The sequence below is a fragment of the Populus nigra genome, chromosome 12, assembly GCF_951802175.1.
Source record: "Populus nigra chromosome 12, ddPopNigr1.1, whole genome shotgun sequence".
Taxonomy (NCBI): domain Eukaryota; kingdom Viridiplantae; phylum Streptophyta; class Magnoliopsida; order Malpighiales; family Salicaceae; genus Populus; species Populus nigra.
The window spans coordinates 13705118-13722629 of record NC_084863.1 but is presented as its reverse complement, the minus strand read 5'-3'; the positions used below and the strand labels follow the sequence as shown (position 1 = coordinate 13722629).

The 17512-nt window shown below is 32.9% G+C and overlaps 1 protein-coding gene across 3 annotated transcripts; it reads left to right on the top strand.

Moving 5' to 3' along the window:
- The first annotated feature begins 4896 nt into the window (after positions 1-4896).
- On the top strand, positions 4897-16331 carry LOC133669053 (BAG-associated GRAM protein 1). Of its 3 annotated transcripts, none has more exons than XM_062089061.1 (18): positions 4897-5345; positions 6584-6634; positions 6782-6879; positions 7365-7440; positions 7948-8076; positions 8190-8236; positions 9371-9494; positions 9633-9749; positions 10400-10429; positions 10524-10623; positions 12127-12233; positions 13192-13335; positions 13421-13525; positions 14245-14391; positions 14768-14821; positions 15253-15316; positions 15771-15832; positions 15948-16331. In XM_062089061.1, exons 1-18 carry the CDS (start codon positions 5151-5153, stop codon positions 16068-16070), a joined length of 1773 nt encoding a protein of 590 aa, XP_061945045.1. In that variant the 5' UTR covers positions 4897-5150; the 3' UTR covers positions 16071-16331. The 3 variants fall into 3 exon arrangements, with proteins under 3 accessions (XP_061945045.1, XP_061945046.1, XP_061945047.1); XM_062089062.1 differs by having other exon boundaries at positions 5210-5345; positions 6565-6634; XM_062089063.1 differs by lacking the exon at positions 4897-5345 and having other exon boundaries at positions 6600-6656.
- Positions 16332-17512: the final 1181 nt, after the last annotated feature.

The following is a 17512-nucleotide window of genomic DNA, read 5'->3' as shown; positions in this document are numbered from 1 at the left end:
GTGGCGTTTGGATTGCACCCAAAAGAAAGAAAATCAAGCATCACGCGGCGCTTGGACAATCTGTGGGCTTGGCAGCCACAGTGCCACGTGGCACTTGGGCTACCATAGCTAATTGGGCCTTTGCCATGACCCAAGCGCTAGGTGGCGCTTAGGTCTGCCCCGCGCAGGGGCAGGGCTGCCCTTGTGCCATGTGGTGCTCAGGTCTGCCTCGCGCAAGGGCTGGGCAGCCCAAACACCAGGTATCCTTGTGTGAGAAGTGTCAGCGTCAGGTGCCTACCTCTCATGGTTTGCAGCCCCACCAAAACTTGTATTGACTATTTTCTCCTCAACTACCCCTCTAATGCTAAATGCACCCTAACGAAAAGACAATCTCACCCTTCTCTCACCGCTCTTGCAACTCTTTGTATCAATGGTTGGGTTGTTATTACACTGCTTCAATCCACAATGTTTTGGGTCTATATAAATAGTAACAGAGACACTTAGCCTTTTAATATAATACATAATTTCACAGTATATTACGGTATATTTTTATTGAAAAACATCAACTCAAAAAAGATTTATTGGTATGAATTGAACGCAGACAAGAGTACTGAACCTAAGATTTTTCTGAAAAATATATCAATTATTAAAAAAGAATATCAACCTAGATAAATATGTATGATAAAACTACACCGTGCATGCATGTAATGTTAGGAGTAAGTTAACTTAAAGTGGCCAAAAAGTTCATTTGATTTCATGGTTGTTCAACAATTTATTCTATTTTATTTTTGTCCGGAAAGCAGTCCATCCATGTTTCCCTTAAATCGAGTTTAGGTCCTCCTGTTTTTTTTTTAGAATTAAATGAATTTAGTTCTTGATTGTATATATAGAATATTTGCAGTGTGTGTTTATATTAGAGGTGATTATTTTCGGTTCGGATTGGATTTTTATAAAAAAAAATAAATAAACTGATTTTAAAAAAAAAACTGAAACGAAACTAGTTCAAACTATTTGGCTTGATTTTTTCGCTTTGGCTCGGTTTAGTTTTTTCAGTTTTAAACTTATAAAACCGAACCGAACCGGCTGGTTTTTTTTTAATTTTTTTTTTCACGGTTTGGTTTTTTCAATTGTTTTTTTCCTATTTTCTTAGATTTTTGATTTTTTACTCACCCCTATTCTATATAAATCTATGATTGCAAAATATTATATATATTGTTCAAAGAATAGGCTGCACTCTTGGCATGAAACAGGTAAAATATGATACCGGAAACCAATCGCTGAAACAGCTCCAGCACGATTCCTTCTTCACTTCTGATCATTGCAGGAGCCCAAGAGTCCGCACCAAAATTATTAATTATTAATCCAATAGCTATTTTTATATTTTTACATTGATTTTTATGTTATTATTAGAATTGCTGAATAACAATTTGCTATTTTAACAAATATAAAATATTATTCAACAATAAAAAAGTGACTGGTGGGTGTAACACACGGGTTAACACGTGAGGGGGCATTCACTTTCTTTGAATGACGCATATGACATTTCTTGGCGGCCAAACACTAACTTTCATCATGTCATTGGAAGCTACAAAGAGTCCTCTTCTCTTAAACGATGCTAGTAGTCTCTTTTTTTTTCTCTTCTTATCTCTTTAAAAATCATACTGCCCATGCAAAATATCAAAATTATTCTCTGATTTATTAAGATGTTAAATTTGGTTTTTATTCTCTTGATTTATAATTTTTGTTCTTTTCTAAAAATTTTAATTTATTTTTAATTTTATAATTCCAATTTATAATATATTAATTTTTCAATTCTAGTTTTTATTTTATTTTTTAGTCCTTTTAATTGATTGACATGGAGAAATTATGTATAATTAATGTCATTACGAATGTCATCGAAGGATTCATTACATTCTGGTACTAGTTAAGATTTTATGGTCATGTATTTTAGTTTTTTCCGTTATCATTTCAGTCCCTAAAGTTTCTATAAAGTAATTTTAGTCCTTGACGGAGCACACAGAGGAGACTTGTTCCCAAAAGCGACCTTGGGATATTCCTGATGTTGTAAAAAGAGCGTGCATTAAAAACATCCCATTACTTTAAAGGTGATCAATTGATTCATTAGAAATTATTAGAATTCAATTTTTTTTTCTAATTTCATTATTTAAGATTAGATTTATTAGAAATTAACCTATCAATCCACATAAAAATTAATTTGTGGATTGACAAATTAATTTGAATTAACATAATACGATCAAATATATTATCGTCTCAATATTCATAAAAAAATCTCATTTTAAATATTTATTTTGAGTTAAAGTATGTTTTTATCGGATATCTGATTTGTATTTAGACTCGTCAGGACTACCAAGTCATATCAAATCAATCCCTATATAATTTATTTATTTTTCTAATTAAAAAATATAAACAATATCTAAATAGTTTTTCAACATTAAAAAAAATTAACCTAAACCAAGCATGGTCCTGGCCAATAAATAATCTAGTCTCGCCTAAAATTTGACTCTCATGCAATTATTATTTTTTTGGACAAAAGACTCTTCATGCAATTGGGTCACAGTAGAAATGTATAATTAATTGAAAACTCACTCCCTTTTGTCAACCATGATCCGATCATCTCTTTGATATTGTTACTTACCATTTATCCAAAGCATACGATACTTTAAAAATGTCTTTTCTTCTCCATTATATACCAATATTTTCTCTTAATCCTTAAAAAAATAATTATTTTCAAACCAAATCGATGACCAATGTTTTTTTTTTCATTGGCCATTGTTTCTCATTTGAACCCAGAATTCTTTGACCTTTCATTGTTTTTCATTTGAGCCCACAATTTGTTCCCTTCGTTGATTTTTCAAATTGCTATCCAGCTTTCTCTTGATCTTCAGTCTCTGATCTTTTTTAGGTCAGCTGAAACAGTCTCTGATCTGTTTTAGGTTCCCTTTGTACAATACCACTTCTCTATCGGCTGTAGCTTTGAAAAGAAAACTGCATACTGGGTATTATCATAAGCAAGATTGTAATATATATATATATATTTGTTGACAGTGGATGTCTTGGTTAGCTTACGCACATATTGATTGATCCCTCGAGACCCTGAAATTAACAACTATATAAGCCTCCAGTGACTCTAAAATTTATAACACTCAAATTGATGACCACTGGAAAAATAAACTTTGGACTTGATCAATTAAGCTATATCCATTAGAATTGGATTGCAATATTACTTACCATTTAAGTAATCCTCATATCTATTTTTGTTAAATGGACTTCTCAAATTAACTCAAAAAACTTGAAATCTAAAACCTGACCTAGTTAGGGTTTCTAATTAAATTGTACAAAATATAGACTTAATGAAACTTAGTTGAACTAATCATAATTTTTGTGATTTGGTTAATTCATCCAAACCTAACTAAATCAACACTAATGATTTGTTTTAAAATAAATAATAAAATGATATCATTTTAATAAAAATAATTAGCTCGAGTTGACCTGTTAATTCTATAACCTATACTTTTTTTTTTCAAACAATTACTCAAATCAGATCTCATAACTATAATCATATCACCTGTTTAGCACTAAGAAGGTGCTTAGAAGTGAGTTTCAATATACTTTTTTTTTTTGTTAAAATTTGATTTTTTTAATTTTTTTTAAATCATTTTAATGTGTTGATATAAAAAAAAATATTATTTGGATGTTTTTTCAAATAAAAAATATTTTAAACAATAATCATTACACATGTATTGTTTTTTAAAAGAAAATTGCATCCAGAAATTCATGAAAAAATATTTTAAAAATCTTCATTAATATCTTATTATTCAATTCAATTTCCCTATTTTTATCGCGCTTCTTTTTTTATTTTTATCAAATACATGATTTTACTAATGTTTTAAAAGAGTAAGTTTTCAATGACCATTAATATTAAGCTATTAGCAATCACAATACTCGAACTTGAAATTATAGAGGAGCGAATTATTTGATTCCAAGATTTTAACACCGCACCACCTACTAGATGATTAAAAAAATGACATTTATTAAAACAAAGTTTTTTTTTATGAAAGCCTAATAGCTAAAGAGCCTAAAAGATATTTATTTATTTATTTCAGGGACTATATATTGAGATATTAGGATTTTCTACCTGTATTGAATGTGTTTGCTAACTTTTGCCCTTTTTTTTCTTCAAGTTTCTATCTCTATCCCCTTCGTAAATTGTCATCCAATTCAGCTCAGCACAAGCATCTGAAATTTTATTCCTTTTTGTCAAATTTTCTAGAAGAAAAGGAGAAGACCAAATTTCCTGGAAAATTCTTGAGGGCAATCCTCGACTTAGTCTTCCAACTAATCACCCACAATTCCTTAGGTTCCCAAATTATAAATGTTCTCAATTAAGTCTCCAAACTAGTATATATCTCTCAATTGAGTCCTCGCATCCATGTTCATTTATATTTCCGTCCAAATTACATATATCATGCAATAAAATGAACACAAATTTTGAAAACCTAATTGATAAAATTTTAATTCGGAATTATATTAAAATAATATTTTTTATTTTAAAAAAATTATTTTTAATATCAGGATTACAAAACAATAATAAAAAAATAATTTTAAAAAATGTTTTTAAAATAAAAAAATAAACAGATTTTTAGAATCTATTTGGAAATGTGATAAAAATTACTTTTCGATTTGTTTTTGAATTAAAAATATATAAAAATATATATTTTTTATTTTTTAAAATTTATTTTTAACTTTATTAAAATTTATTTAAAGATATATAATAAAATTAATTTAAAACTAAAAAACATTTATTTTTTTTTTAAATACAATTGCAACGAAATACCAAACAAGACTTTTCAATCTTTATCGAACTCTATCTTCTCCGTCGCTATTGATCTAAAAAATTCAACCCCCAACAACGGTCTACTTTATAGACTGTGACATGAGTTTCTCTCTCTAAAAAAAATTAAAAAAAGGAAAAGAAAAGAGAAAAATAGCCCTTTCTCTCTCTAGAAATGGTCATTCTCATTTACTCTTCAAAATCAACACGCTCACGCTCTCTCTCTCTATCATTATTAATTAAAACCCTAATTTATCATTGATTGGTTTAGTTATTGGCGAGAATTGAGAGAGAGAGAGAGGTGTGAAACTGAGGGAGGATGATTGAAACGGCAGCGCTGGATTTTTTGGTGCCATCATGGTGGGAGATCAAGGTGACGGTGGCGGCTGCGATGTTTGTGATCTTGTCGTTTTGTTTTTTCTCGTGGAGTGGAGGTGGCGGCGGAGATGGTGGTGGTGGTGATCGGGCGGTGGTTTTGGAGAATTCTGGAGATGGCATTGATGATAAAGATAAGGTTAGTTTTTGGTTTCCTTTTGTTTTGGATTTTTTAGAATTCATTTTTATCAAGTTTGACTCTCTTTTTTACTTGATGATATTTTTTGCGTCTCCTGAGATAAATTTCTCTGATTTTAGTTTGCTGTTCTGAATTGAATTTTATGTGAAGTTTTAATTTTTAAGATTCTTACGTGATTTGTTTTTTTTTTTTTTGTTTTTCTAGGCAATTGCTGATTTTTTGAGTTATTTTTATGTAAAGTTTGATTCTTTCTTTTTTTTATATGATTTATTTTATGGTTTTAGATAATTAGTGTTCTCGAAGTGGATTGTTTGAACGTCCTGAAGAGTTTTTCTCATGAATTTTGTGGGGGTAATGCCATTGATCATGTGAAAAAGTGTGTTCTTTATCTTTTGTTGGTGGTGAAGTAGTAATTTGATTCCTGTCTCGCTTTAGGGACTGAAATGATGATAAGTTCCAAAAGTAGTATAAGTTGCAGTAGGTGCTTTGAATGCTTCTTGTTTAAAGTAATTACCTTTGATAAAGTATTCTCTAGTTCATTAGCTTTTAGTGTGATCAATCCTTTTGGTCTTTTGATTCTAAAAACAACCCAATGGTAGTAGTGGAATAGTTTGGAGCGGGGGAATACATGTAGGGACCATCATAAAATGTGAGGAGGCAAGGAACTATTTTGTTTTTTCTCTCTAGAATCACATTAATTATATGTACTTAGGTCCAGTAAACCAAAATAAAATCTCTGGCTCTTAAAAATGATCGATGTGTTATCACTGAACCTATGGGATAGAGAGAGAAAAAAAGTTTATGGTAAGGAAAAAAAGTTCATATAGAGAGTTCACGTCCTTATTCAGATTTCTTGCAATTTTATGTATTCTATGGGATAGATTTTACTTAATGTTTGATATTCCTTGCTTGTTGTCTGCTCGGATTTTTAGCTGTTCTTTTGTTGCTGAGGATTATGGTAGGACAAATGAAATGAAAATCTGGAATTCTAGAGCTTTCTGTACTTGGAAGATCAGATCAAAATTTTACCTTCCACTTGTTTGAATGCGTTCATGTTGCTTGGTTGAGGGGGTTTTCTATAAACTTAAAAATTAAAATGGGTTATAGCTGAAGCTCTTGAGCATGCACTCCCTGTTGATCAAATATTAAACTTTAGTGGTGTTGCAATCTTGTGTGCTGCTTGTTTCATGGAGTAATTTTCCACTTCTTTGACATGCAGTTCTGCACTTATTTTGTAGATGGGACAGTTGAAAGGAGATTCTCAAGCCAATTCAGCATATATAATCAAGGTATCTTTGGATCCAACGAAAGGTTTGATTCTGTTACACAAGTATCATGGATGAAGATCGGCATAGTCGACTCCATTTAGTATGTCCTCATAGTCATTTTTATTGGCTGTGAGAATGATATTGTTTATTGTGTATTTTCTATTTCAGTTGGAATTGTTGGCAGCTAAGAATCTCATTGGTGCAAACTTAAATGGCACTTCAGATCCTTATGCAATCATCACTTGTGGTTCTGAAAAACGTTTCAGGTTATTTGATCTGTTTTCAACTTTGAATTTTATTAACTTGTCATGGATTCTAAAACATATATCCAAATTTAGAATTGTCCATTTGGGACTGAATACCAATATGGTGCTTGGGATGGCCATGCTGGATTTTCATGGCAGCAGTAATCTAATAGTCACGTCAGAAATTTTTTGGCACATGTAGATATCAAAAATGAAATAAAAATAATATTGGGCATTTGTGTTGTTATAGTTATTAACTTCCTAACATGAACATGTACTTCATCAACTATATGCTTGTGACTGACTCACCATATTGTTTGCTAATCACTTGGCCATTCCAGCTTTATTTTATGCGGTTTAACCTTGTATACATATGGTGCATCTCTCTAAGTGTTTTGAATGCTTGATCATAGGATCTTATCTTCTTCATACAAGTTGTTCATTTAGATTTATGACTCTGACTATGTTCTGTTCCATTTGTTTATCTTTACTTTTTTGCTACACAGCTCAATGGTCCCTGGTTCAAGAAATCCAATGTGGGGAGAAGAGTTCAATTTTTCTGTTGATGAGCTCCCTGTTCAGGTAATTGTAGACTGGCTGATATAAATCAATAACTGGGTGAGGTGTTAAGAATTTTATTTTATAGATCACCTTGCATACATGGCAAATCATTCTCCAAAAGTACATTTTTGTACCTTTAGAAGCATTGATTGACGTCTCAAGTTTTGCAGTTTCTTTATTCCTGATCTTCCCTTCTTCTATGCACTTTACTGTGATCAATGTTGGCAATTCTTCTTGTGTTTATCTGTGTTAGTCTCCTCTTAAACTGCCTATAAAATATTGTCTGGTTAATAATCATTTAATTGGGAAAGTTACATCACTTGCTTTACTAGGTGATTGTATCCTTGAATTTGCCTACCTATTTTATTTGTTTACTTTCAACTTAGTTTCAGTGGAAGTTGTGAGAATCCTTCAACTTTCTGTCCAAAGTTGTTATTTGAAGGTCAAATGAGAATTTTTTTTTCTGGTTAGATTTTTTTATTTTACTTTTTTGTCTTCAATCTAATGTCTTTTTTAACGTCTTGCCAGATTAATGTGACAATATATGACTGGGATATAATTTGGAAAAGTGCGGTTCTTGGTTCCGTAACTGTTCCAGTTGAAAGTGAAGGTCAAACTGGTGCTGAATGGTACACATTAGATAGCCCATCAGGACAGGTAACTTTCTTATTTCCCATTCTTGTTTCTATTGCTGTTTCTCATTGTTTTGACCTCTTCAATTTGTTTATTCTTTCCTGTAAAGATGAATAAAATTTTCTACTGCCTCTCAGGTTTGTCTCCATATTAAAACAATAAAGGTGCCTGCAAATTCCGCCAGGTATGGTTTATTGCCTTCTACCACTACCTCATTAACATCAAGCTAGAATTACACAATTTTATTTAAGGAGTGGGAATCCCAATTTTGGGTTTTTCCTTTTGCATTTATCTGGCTTTGAGTCTCTTTTCTCTTCTCTTAGGTTATCTCTTAATTATTTGCACTTAGTGATTAATTGTATAGTGGTTCCAAACATGTTTCTTGCAATCAAAATGTCATGTTTGTCTTAGAAGTAATTATGGTATTGAGGGATTAGAGAATTATGGATCCATGGATTTGCATGCAAAAAAAGGAAGATAGAAATAGAATGCATGAAAAGGAAGAGAAAGTAAGCTATCAAGATATAAAATAAAGGCACTCAAGTCACCTGAACAAAACTGCGGAAGCTCTTATTGGTATCATTCATATTGAAATAAACTAAGAACTCTAGCGATAACAATTTGAGCTATTGTATCCAACTAATCCTAATAAAAAATGCCTCTGAGACAAAGCCAACCCAAGTATTTACTCTCAGTATGAACTGTATTTGATACAATAACTTGTTACAGTGCTGTTATTGCTAAGTTTAAGTTAATTGTCTACTGGACTTTTAATTTTGATTTCTTACAATGTTTTAATTAAGATACCTGGATAATAATTTTTTTAATGAAAAATTGCCAATTTTCTAATTAGCTTAACTTGTGCTGCTCCATGTCACTGTGCCTATCAGTAAAATCTATTTTTTGGAGTTGATAATTTGGTTTTCATGTTATCTTACTTTATGGATTTTGGACTACTCACCTTTTACTCTCCAAAGAATGAAACTCATTTGACCAGTGCAGATTAATTCACTTCGAACCGTTTGCCATATCAAGTAACGAGAATTAGAACATGTTTGGGAACGCAGTGCAAACCGCGTTCCCAAAAAATTTTGAAATTTTTTTTTTGCTAAAATTTAATATGGTTTGTACGTTTTGATGTGCTGATGTCAAAAATGATTTTTTAAAAATAAAAAAAAATCATTGGCATGTATTTCGGCACAAAAAGTTATTTGAAAAACAACCGCTACGACACTGCCAAGCACCCAGTTAGTCTTACCTCTAAATGTTGGTGGAATTGTTAATTATCTTGAATTAATTTAAAGTTTATAACTGGTAGGGCTGTAAATGGATATGCTGGAGCTAATCCTCGAAGGAGGATATCTTCAGATAAACAAGGACCTACGGTGGTTCACCAAAAGCCTGGGCCTTTGCAAACAATATTTAGCCTCCTTCCAGATGAGGTAGCTTACACAAAAATCATCCCTTGCTCTACCTGTCTATCTATTGAACTCAAGAATTTATGAACAAGTCCTAGTGTTTTAGTTTCTTTGTTGCATATCCTGTTACTGGCTAACTTAACAAATGTACTATGTTTTCAGGTTGTTGAGCATAGTTATTCATGTGCACTTGAAAGGTCATTCTTATATCATGGCCGCATGTATGTCTCTGCATGGAACATATGCTTCCATTCTAATGTGTTTTCTAAGCAAATGAAGGTTAGCTCATCTTTCTCATTATAACCATTTTATTGATTTTTCTAACACTGTTCAAATAAATTGTACTAGGTCTTCACTGATAGATTATTTAAACACCACCCGCCATCCCCCCCATCTCGGGCCCGGATTTAACCTGTTTAGGGGTGTTGGTGAAGGCAGAGATAGCTCCTTTGTGTTTCGGCGGAGGAATAATGCATGACATATTCTTGTCTTTGGTTGTGTCATACCTCAATATTAGGGGAGAAGAATGTAGTATGCTCCACATGGCCTATTTACAAGTTTCTCTTTCTCCCAAGTAATGGGATTTTTTCTAGTAATATGCTTTGTGTTCAACCTTTGTAGGTAGAAAACGCAAGGGAGATTTGCATGTATAACTTCATGTTGCTGTTTCTAAAATTTTGATATAATCTGCTTGTCATAACTTCTAAAAAGTTCTCTGGTCGTTTTTTTTTCTTTTTTTTTTGGTTATAAAGTTTTTCCTCTTATAAAAAGTTTATGCTAAGAATTCTTTAGTTCAATTGACATGAAAATTCAAGTTATTTATCTTGTTACAAGCGTTTAGGTTTTAATTCAGCATAGGTGTATTCAGAGTCAATGACTTATTCTTACAGTCTTCTTTTGTACCCTATTCATTTATTTTTATGTCACAGGTGGTAATACCATTTGGGGATATAGATGAGGTATGCCTTTCGTGTGTTTCTTTTGATGATACTGGCCCTATTGTTTACCACATGAAACACGTACGTTCAACCAATTTTTTTTTGGTTTTTACAGATTCGTAGGAGTCAACATGCATTTATTAATCCTGCTGTAACAATTATTCTACGGATGGGTGCTGGTGGACACGGTGTTCCCCCTCTAGGAAGTCCTGATGGTTAGTGATAAAATTCATAACTCTGATAGCTTCAAAAGCTTTTATATATTTATCCTTTTCTTTAACTTGGAGATGAAATTATCTATGGCGTGCATTATAAGGTTTCAGCATTTCCTATCATTTTCCATTGCCCAAGAGGTCTCAATATTTTAATTGACCTATGTTTATAAAATTTTTGACATTTCTTTTCTTTGTGAAATCTTGACATTGGGTCATCTTTTTGAAGTTTTGTTGCCTAAATTGCCTGGTATTAAGTTCTCGTGTTGATGTCAGGGAAAAAAATGGCCATTTGGTACTGCTGCTGTTTTCTATTTTCTGTTTCTGTTTTTCATTTCTATTTTTGAAATTGGTTTCACAATCAATTCTCACATGCCATACTAAGTTTTTAAATTCTTTATTTGATGTCTCCAGTTATTAGTTTAGTTTCTATTGAGTATTTTTTATCTTCATTTTTTTTTAAAAAAATCTTATGCCATAATTTTGAAAACAAAAATAGATAAAAGAAAACAGCAACAATACCAAACATCCAAGTTCTTCCGGTTGTCATTTCATTCTGAAATCTGCCCTAATCTTTTGTGTTTCTTTTTTCAGCTTGTGTATTTGTAATGTATCATATTATTGGATCAATGCAGTATATATGTGTTGCTTGAAGCTTATGAGAAAGGGCCTCACCTAGTTAGAAACTTGATTGCATTTGAGGTTCACATTAACCATCGATTTTTTACCATATTCCTTCATCTTTCAAAATATATTTATTATTTTGACTGGCCTGCTTGATTTTGATTCAAACAGTAAGGTTGTCCCTGCCACAAGTTAAGAATTTCTTGCCCCTGGTTGAACACTGTCTGGTCAAAATTGTGCTTCTTAATACAGTTTGCCTACTTAAGGGTTTAGGTGCTGCTTATTTTACAATTTTTGGGTTTTTCATAGTACCGGCTTGCTCATAGTACGAGATAGGCTTAAAACCCGCAAGGTTAACACAAGTTGTGATGTCCAACTCCTATGGTCCGCCAGGATAGAGCTTATCCTAAACAAGGTGGGCTCATTGACCCCAGGCAATGCCTTGCACAGCTAGTTCCAAGTAGTTGATGTATCCCACAGCTAATGCATGCATGTGTGTATGTGATGTGATGTGATGCTTGAGAATTAGCACTGTAGATGTGTCAGAAGATGCACATATAAGCTGTTACTTGGGTTTTCTTTTTATTCCTTAGCACATTCAACTTTCTACTATGTTATGTAGCATCTTTTCCACGATGGAAAATGTACTTCGCTTTGGCAACACTCCTTCATTTATATAAGCCAATATCTCTAGTTCTCTCTTCCATAACAGGGTAATTTTCAGATTTCTATGTCACGTTTAAACAAATCAAATGTGCTTTTACTCTGTTGGATTGCTAATTAGAAGCACCCATCATCTGAGGCAAATTCTATATTTAGCATGAATTCAGTTGTTTAGTTATGTTTATATTACTTCATTTTATCCTTCTTTGCCATTTTCAGGTAGAGTCAGGTATAAATTTGCATCCTTTTGGAACAGGAATCATGCATTAAGAGGGCTGCAGCGTGCAGCAAAGAACTACCGCACAATGCTAGAAGCAGAGAAAAAGGTCTATCCTTGAATCGTTTCTCTTGTCATCTTTTGTTATTATATATGTCAATTGAATTTTTATTTATTTTTATTTTTTTAAGTTGGCATGATGTATTATGCAGAACAAAATGGGAACAATTTTTTGAAATTCTTGAGATTCTGCTAAAGACACTAGTCTTTTAGCCATTCTTTGAAACAGTAATAGTTCCTCTGATAGTAAACCTTTTATTTGCTGTGCCCATGGGTTATGTACTACAGTCTCTTTGTTTCTTTTTCTAATTTTTGGCCTAGAAACAAGCTTCAGAAATTGTCTCTTCTATACTTTGTTGTGTATACTAGGGATGAATTTTCCAGTTCCTTTGCTGTTATTTATACGCACATCAGTGTAAGCACACACGCATGGGCACATTTTCCAATTAAATGCCATAGAGAAACACACAAAACTCAAGTCTTGATTGATAATAGCCATGCAATCAGAGCTTCATTAACTCGAAGATGTCATTATTTAGATTGACGGTTGATTTGAAAATGAATGTGAAATCATGAAATCATCTGTTTTTTTTCCTCCCTTGTTCTCGTGTAAAGTTCTGTTTTGTGGTTGACGATCCATATGCCATCATTGTATGTACCCGGTGAGCCCTTGGAACACTGTATTCAATGGCTTTTCCCTGGAAAGGCTTTCTATAAGTACTCAGAATCTGGAAATGATTTCCTTTGCATTGTATATGGGCAACATCCAAATGCTTTCTTCAGTGAATCCTTTAGTAGTTCACCGTTTGGAGACCAAGATATTTTAGCTGCCAAGAGTATTTGAGTTAGTCTTCCATTAGTGAGTGAATTTGCTCCCCTATAATTGATCTGGAATAACGCTGTTTGTTGCTGTGCTCAAATTTTATACTCTGCCTGAAATTTGATGAACCAACATCTGCAATTCATAAAGAAAAAAAGTCTCACTTGATATTATTATTGTCATGTAGGAGAGGGCAGAATCAGCACTGCGTGCACATAGTAGCTCCATCAGGAGTGGTACAAGGCAAGCCAATATTCCTGAAGATGTTGAGCAGAAAGCTGGAAAGCTTCAAGCTTTCATCAAAGAAGAGGTTCTTGTTGGTATATACAATGTATGAACACCTTATTCCTGTACCTTCTCATGGGTTTGGTTTATCATAATATTACTTTTTTATAATTGATTATTCTTTATTGCAGGATTTATTTCCATGCACTGCTGAGCAGTTTTTTAATATATGTTTGAAGGATGGCTCAACTTTTATAAATGAGTATCGTTCAGTTAGAAAGGATTCAAATCTTGTTGTAAGTTTGAGATCGTTCCTTAAATGCTGTTAGTTTACACATCCTGTATGTTTGCTTATTTAAGTATACTCTTCATATCATTCAGCATTAGTAATGATTAGAATAATGATTGTAGAATTAAGAATTAAGTGGTAAAAAGTTTTGGATTATGCTCTAGAGTAGCAAAAGTCCATGTAATCAGCTTATGAAAATATTGACAAATGGTTAGTATCAGATAGGCTCTTTCTATCTGTAAATATGTGTTTGCTTGGATTCTGATAGATACGGGGTGCAACATCTTATAAATGGCCTTCATATCATTCCTTAAATTTGACTTTGCATTACTTGGAGCATTGGAAGGTGCAACATCTTATAGACGGCCTTTGTGTCTATCCTTAAGTTTGACCTTGCATTACTTGAGAGCAATGGATTAGCACTGTCTCCATTTAAGTTTCATTTATTATTGAGCTACCCAGTTTGTTTTCTTTTTTAAGGTTTCCTTTGTTTTTTCTTTGCATGATATAATTTTGGAGTTCAAGGTAATAGTTGATTTTATTATGAATGGCTTTCACATTAGTCTACAGATCCTCATACAAGTCTAAATTCGTTACTTCTGCTGTTAAATGTGGATCAAGTTTGGTTTGACTTGGTGGCAATACTTTATTGGATAAAAAATGTAAAGTTTTCTAATTATCCACTACTCTCTACTTCCAGCACTTACTAGTTTGTGTTCTTTCCAGATGGGACAGTGGCATGCAGCAGATGAATATGATGGTCAAGTGAGAGAGATAACATTCAGATCTTTATGCAATAGTCCCATGTGCCCTCCAGACACAGCTGTGACTGAATGGCAGCATTTTGTTCTGTCACCAGATAAGAAAAAGCTTGTGCGACCTCATATCTCACCCTACAAATTTCTTCTTAATGCTAGTAGCAAACCTGTTATTTCAAATGATCTCAGATCACCTTACTCGTCCAATGAAGCTCAATATATAACTTGTGATATGACCATTTTTATTTTTGGACAATAATTTCCTCCAACCTGGGGTGGAGGAAGCTTCCTCTTGTCCACAGATGTCATGGTATTATGCTGCATGTTTCATCTTGATAATTTTTTTCCTTTTTAATTACTTTCATCTTGGTATGCATGATTTTTTTTCCATAAATGTCTTCCTATGGGCAGGAGGAAATTATTGCTCTGTATCTCTCTCTCTCTTTTCATTTGTGTTAATTTTATTTATTTATTTATCTGCCCTTTTTTAGGTGTTTGAAACTGTGCAACAGCCGCATGATGTTCCCTTTGGATCTTACTTTGAGGTATGTGCAATTTAGGCACCTTGAGAAAATATAGCCATGTTAAATTAAAGAGAGTAATGAACTCCTTGATGATTCAATCATAGATTGTAAAGCATATTTCTGAAGTTTTATTTGTTCTTTTGCATCTAGGAGACACTCTGCACAGTGTAATGTTTCAGGTCTCATCCATTGAACAAAAAGTTGGATGACAAAATAAAGAATTGGAAACATAATTTACAAATTAAAATAGTTTTGGATTATTATTCCGAATAAGCTGACTAGGTGTTGATTTTTTAGCCTGTTGAGAATGAGAATAGCATTCATCATAGGAGCTTGCGTGTTTCACACTTTAACTTCTAGCTTAACAAGGTTCTACTTTATCTGTAGATGTTATTATCTGCTTTCTTGTTTCCAACATTATTGTTGACATTGTACTGCTGGCCCTGCATTAGATTCACTGTCGCTGGAGCCTGGAGACCAATGGTGAAAACTCATGTGCAATGGATATAAAAGCTGGTACGTTTCTTGTTGCCCTAGTCTCCTTGACATATGTGACCAGATTTTACCTTACTTTGAATTCTGCTGATAGTCAAATTTGTCTAAATAGATTGTTTTCTGTTGACTGCTTTTCTTCTAATCTATTTTACTCTTACCTGGTATAATCTTGTGTACTGGTTGTTTGGTCATGAAAGAGGAAATAATGAAACCACAAGCACTTGTTCTCTCTTGCATTTGTTCAAGGGCGTAGAAGCATAGATATAAGAATTTCTAACAAGCTATGATCTTTAGAACATGCTAGAGCTTCTCTATGGCTAGTGACCGACTCCGACTAACCCTGACCTGTTGTCTGTGCCTGAACTACTGTGTTCTTTTGATATTCTTTTGTGTCGTTTAAAATGGTGAACATCCTTTTCAGTCCGGAATGTTGTTTCAGGAAATGGGTGAAATTTTAATCTTACTATTTCTGCAGGTGCACATTTCAAGAAATGGTGTGTGATGCAATCTAAAATTAGGTCAGGGGCCATCAATGAGGTTAGTTCCCTTCTGTAGAGCTGTTTTCTTTTTACAGTACCAGTTAAATTTTTGCGTTTCAACTAGCTTTCCAAAGTTCAAAATCCATCTCATGAATTATGATCTCACTTTGCAGTACAAGAAAGAAGTAGATTTGATGTTAGAAATGGCACGCGCGAGTGCTAAATCACACATGTCCAGTGGTGACACGACAGACAAGTCCTCGCCCTCTCCAATTATAACACAAGATAATAGCTAATAGCCCCAGTAGTATCTCAAGTCCATTATTTTTTGGTTAATTTTGTTGTAATGTCATCTTGTTTAAATTATTTGTATGTAGAGGTCCTCGCAATGGCCATGGGTGTTCTTATCCTGTGCACTTTTCGTAACTTCACCCTGTCTCCTTGGAGAACAAGGGGTGTGTTCATGAAATGTTTTATCAAACCGCAAATTCCTCGTACCATAGTTAAACATGTGCTTAATGTTAGCAAAACATATTGATAAAGAAATTAAAATAACATACACATTCTCATTCTCGAAAGAAAAGATAAATAGTAGTGGATGGAGGAAGAAAAATAGTTAGACATGATCTGTTGTGTGCTGACTTGTTGAGACCAAGCTGTTGATTATAGGATTAACCTGCAATAACAGTTTTCTTTCATCCTCCTGTAGTGTTTCCATCCCAACTTAATCATCTTTTTCTTTACTCAAGTTCTTAGTTCTGCATGATCCAATCAGTTTTGATGGCTTCTTTACGAATTTTGTTTTCGTCTTTGTATGTAAAGAAGGTCAGTGATTTCATGAAACCAACCATAAGTTTATCTTGATGAAGGATTTACGGATCTCCAGTGTTTGCCATCCTCCACCTTCCTCCATCAAAATCGTTTTTCAAACCCTTGATCTTCTTCCATTCCTGTTTTTCGAGGCTCTCTTTCAATGTGTGTGTGTGTCTCGTAAATAAATTTCGATATATATTATCGTGATGTTATAAAGTGTAGTTGTTACACATGATGCAAAGTAATTGAAACTTATTGCAATGTGCCTTGTGCTTTTCTCAAATAAATAATGCAATCATGATATGCGTTGAGTATTGATAAGAATCGTTATTGTGCTAGCTGGCCATAAGGTATGATTAGTGCCTTGGAAACCCCAATCAACAAAAAAAAAATAAAAAAAAATTAAGAGGTGTGGTGATTTTACTTATCGTCAAAATACGGTTGATTCTTTCACTGTTTATTTTGATCATAAATTGGTTTTTTGGGTGATTTGATTTTTATGTGGCCAATGAAGACTAATTGTTTCTTATTTGTTAACCAAGAGAAAAATCAAAATTAAAAAGAAAGTAGTAAATTAAAAGGAAGGTCGCTTTAGGAAATCATAGTGAAAAACATGAATAAATTAGATAGTTCGTTTTGAAATTGACTTGAAAAGTTGACTTTTGTTCTTTTAATTTGCAACTCACCCAATTTTAGTCCCATCAATTTTTTTCAAAATTTATTTTGATAAAAAACTTCATTTCTTTTATTTTTCAGTCTTTGGTTTAAGATGGAAGAGAAAAGGTCATCAGATTTTGATGGTAAAGACAAAAAATATCGACTAACATCAATTTTAACTACAAAAATAGTTAATTTTGATGTCAATGAATTTCATTTGATCAAAAATAGTTTCACTTTGGTATTCTTTCACTTTCAAATTGTCTAA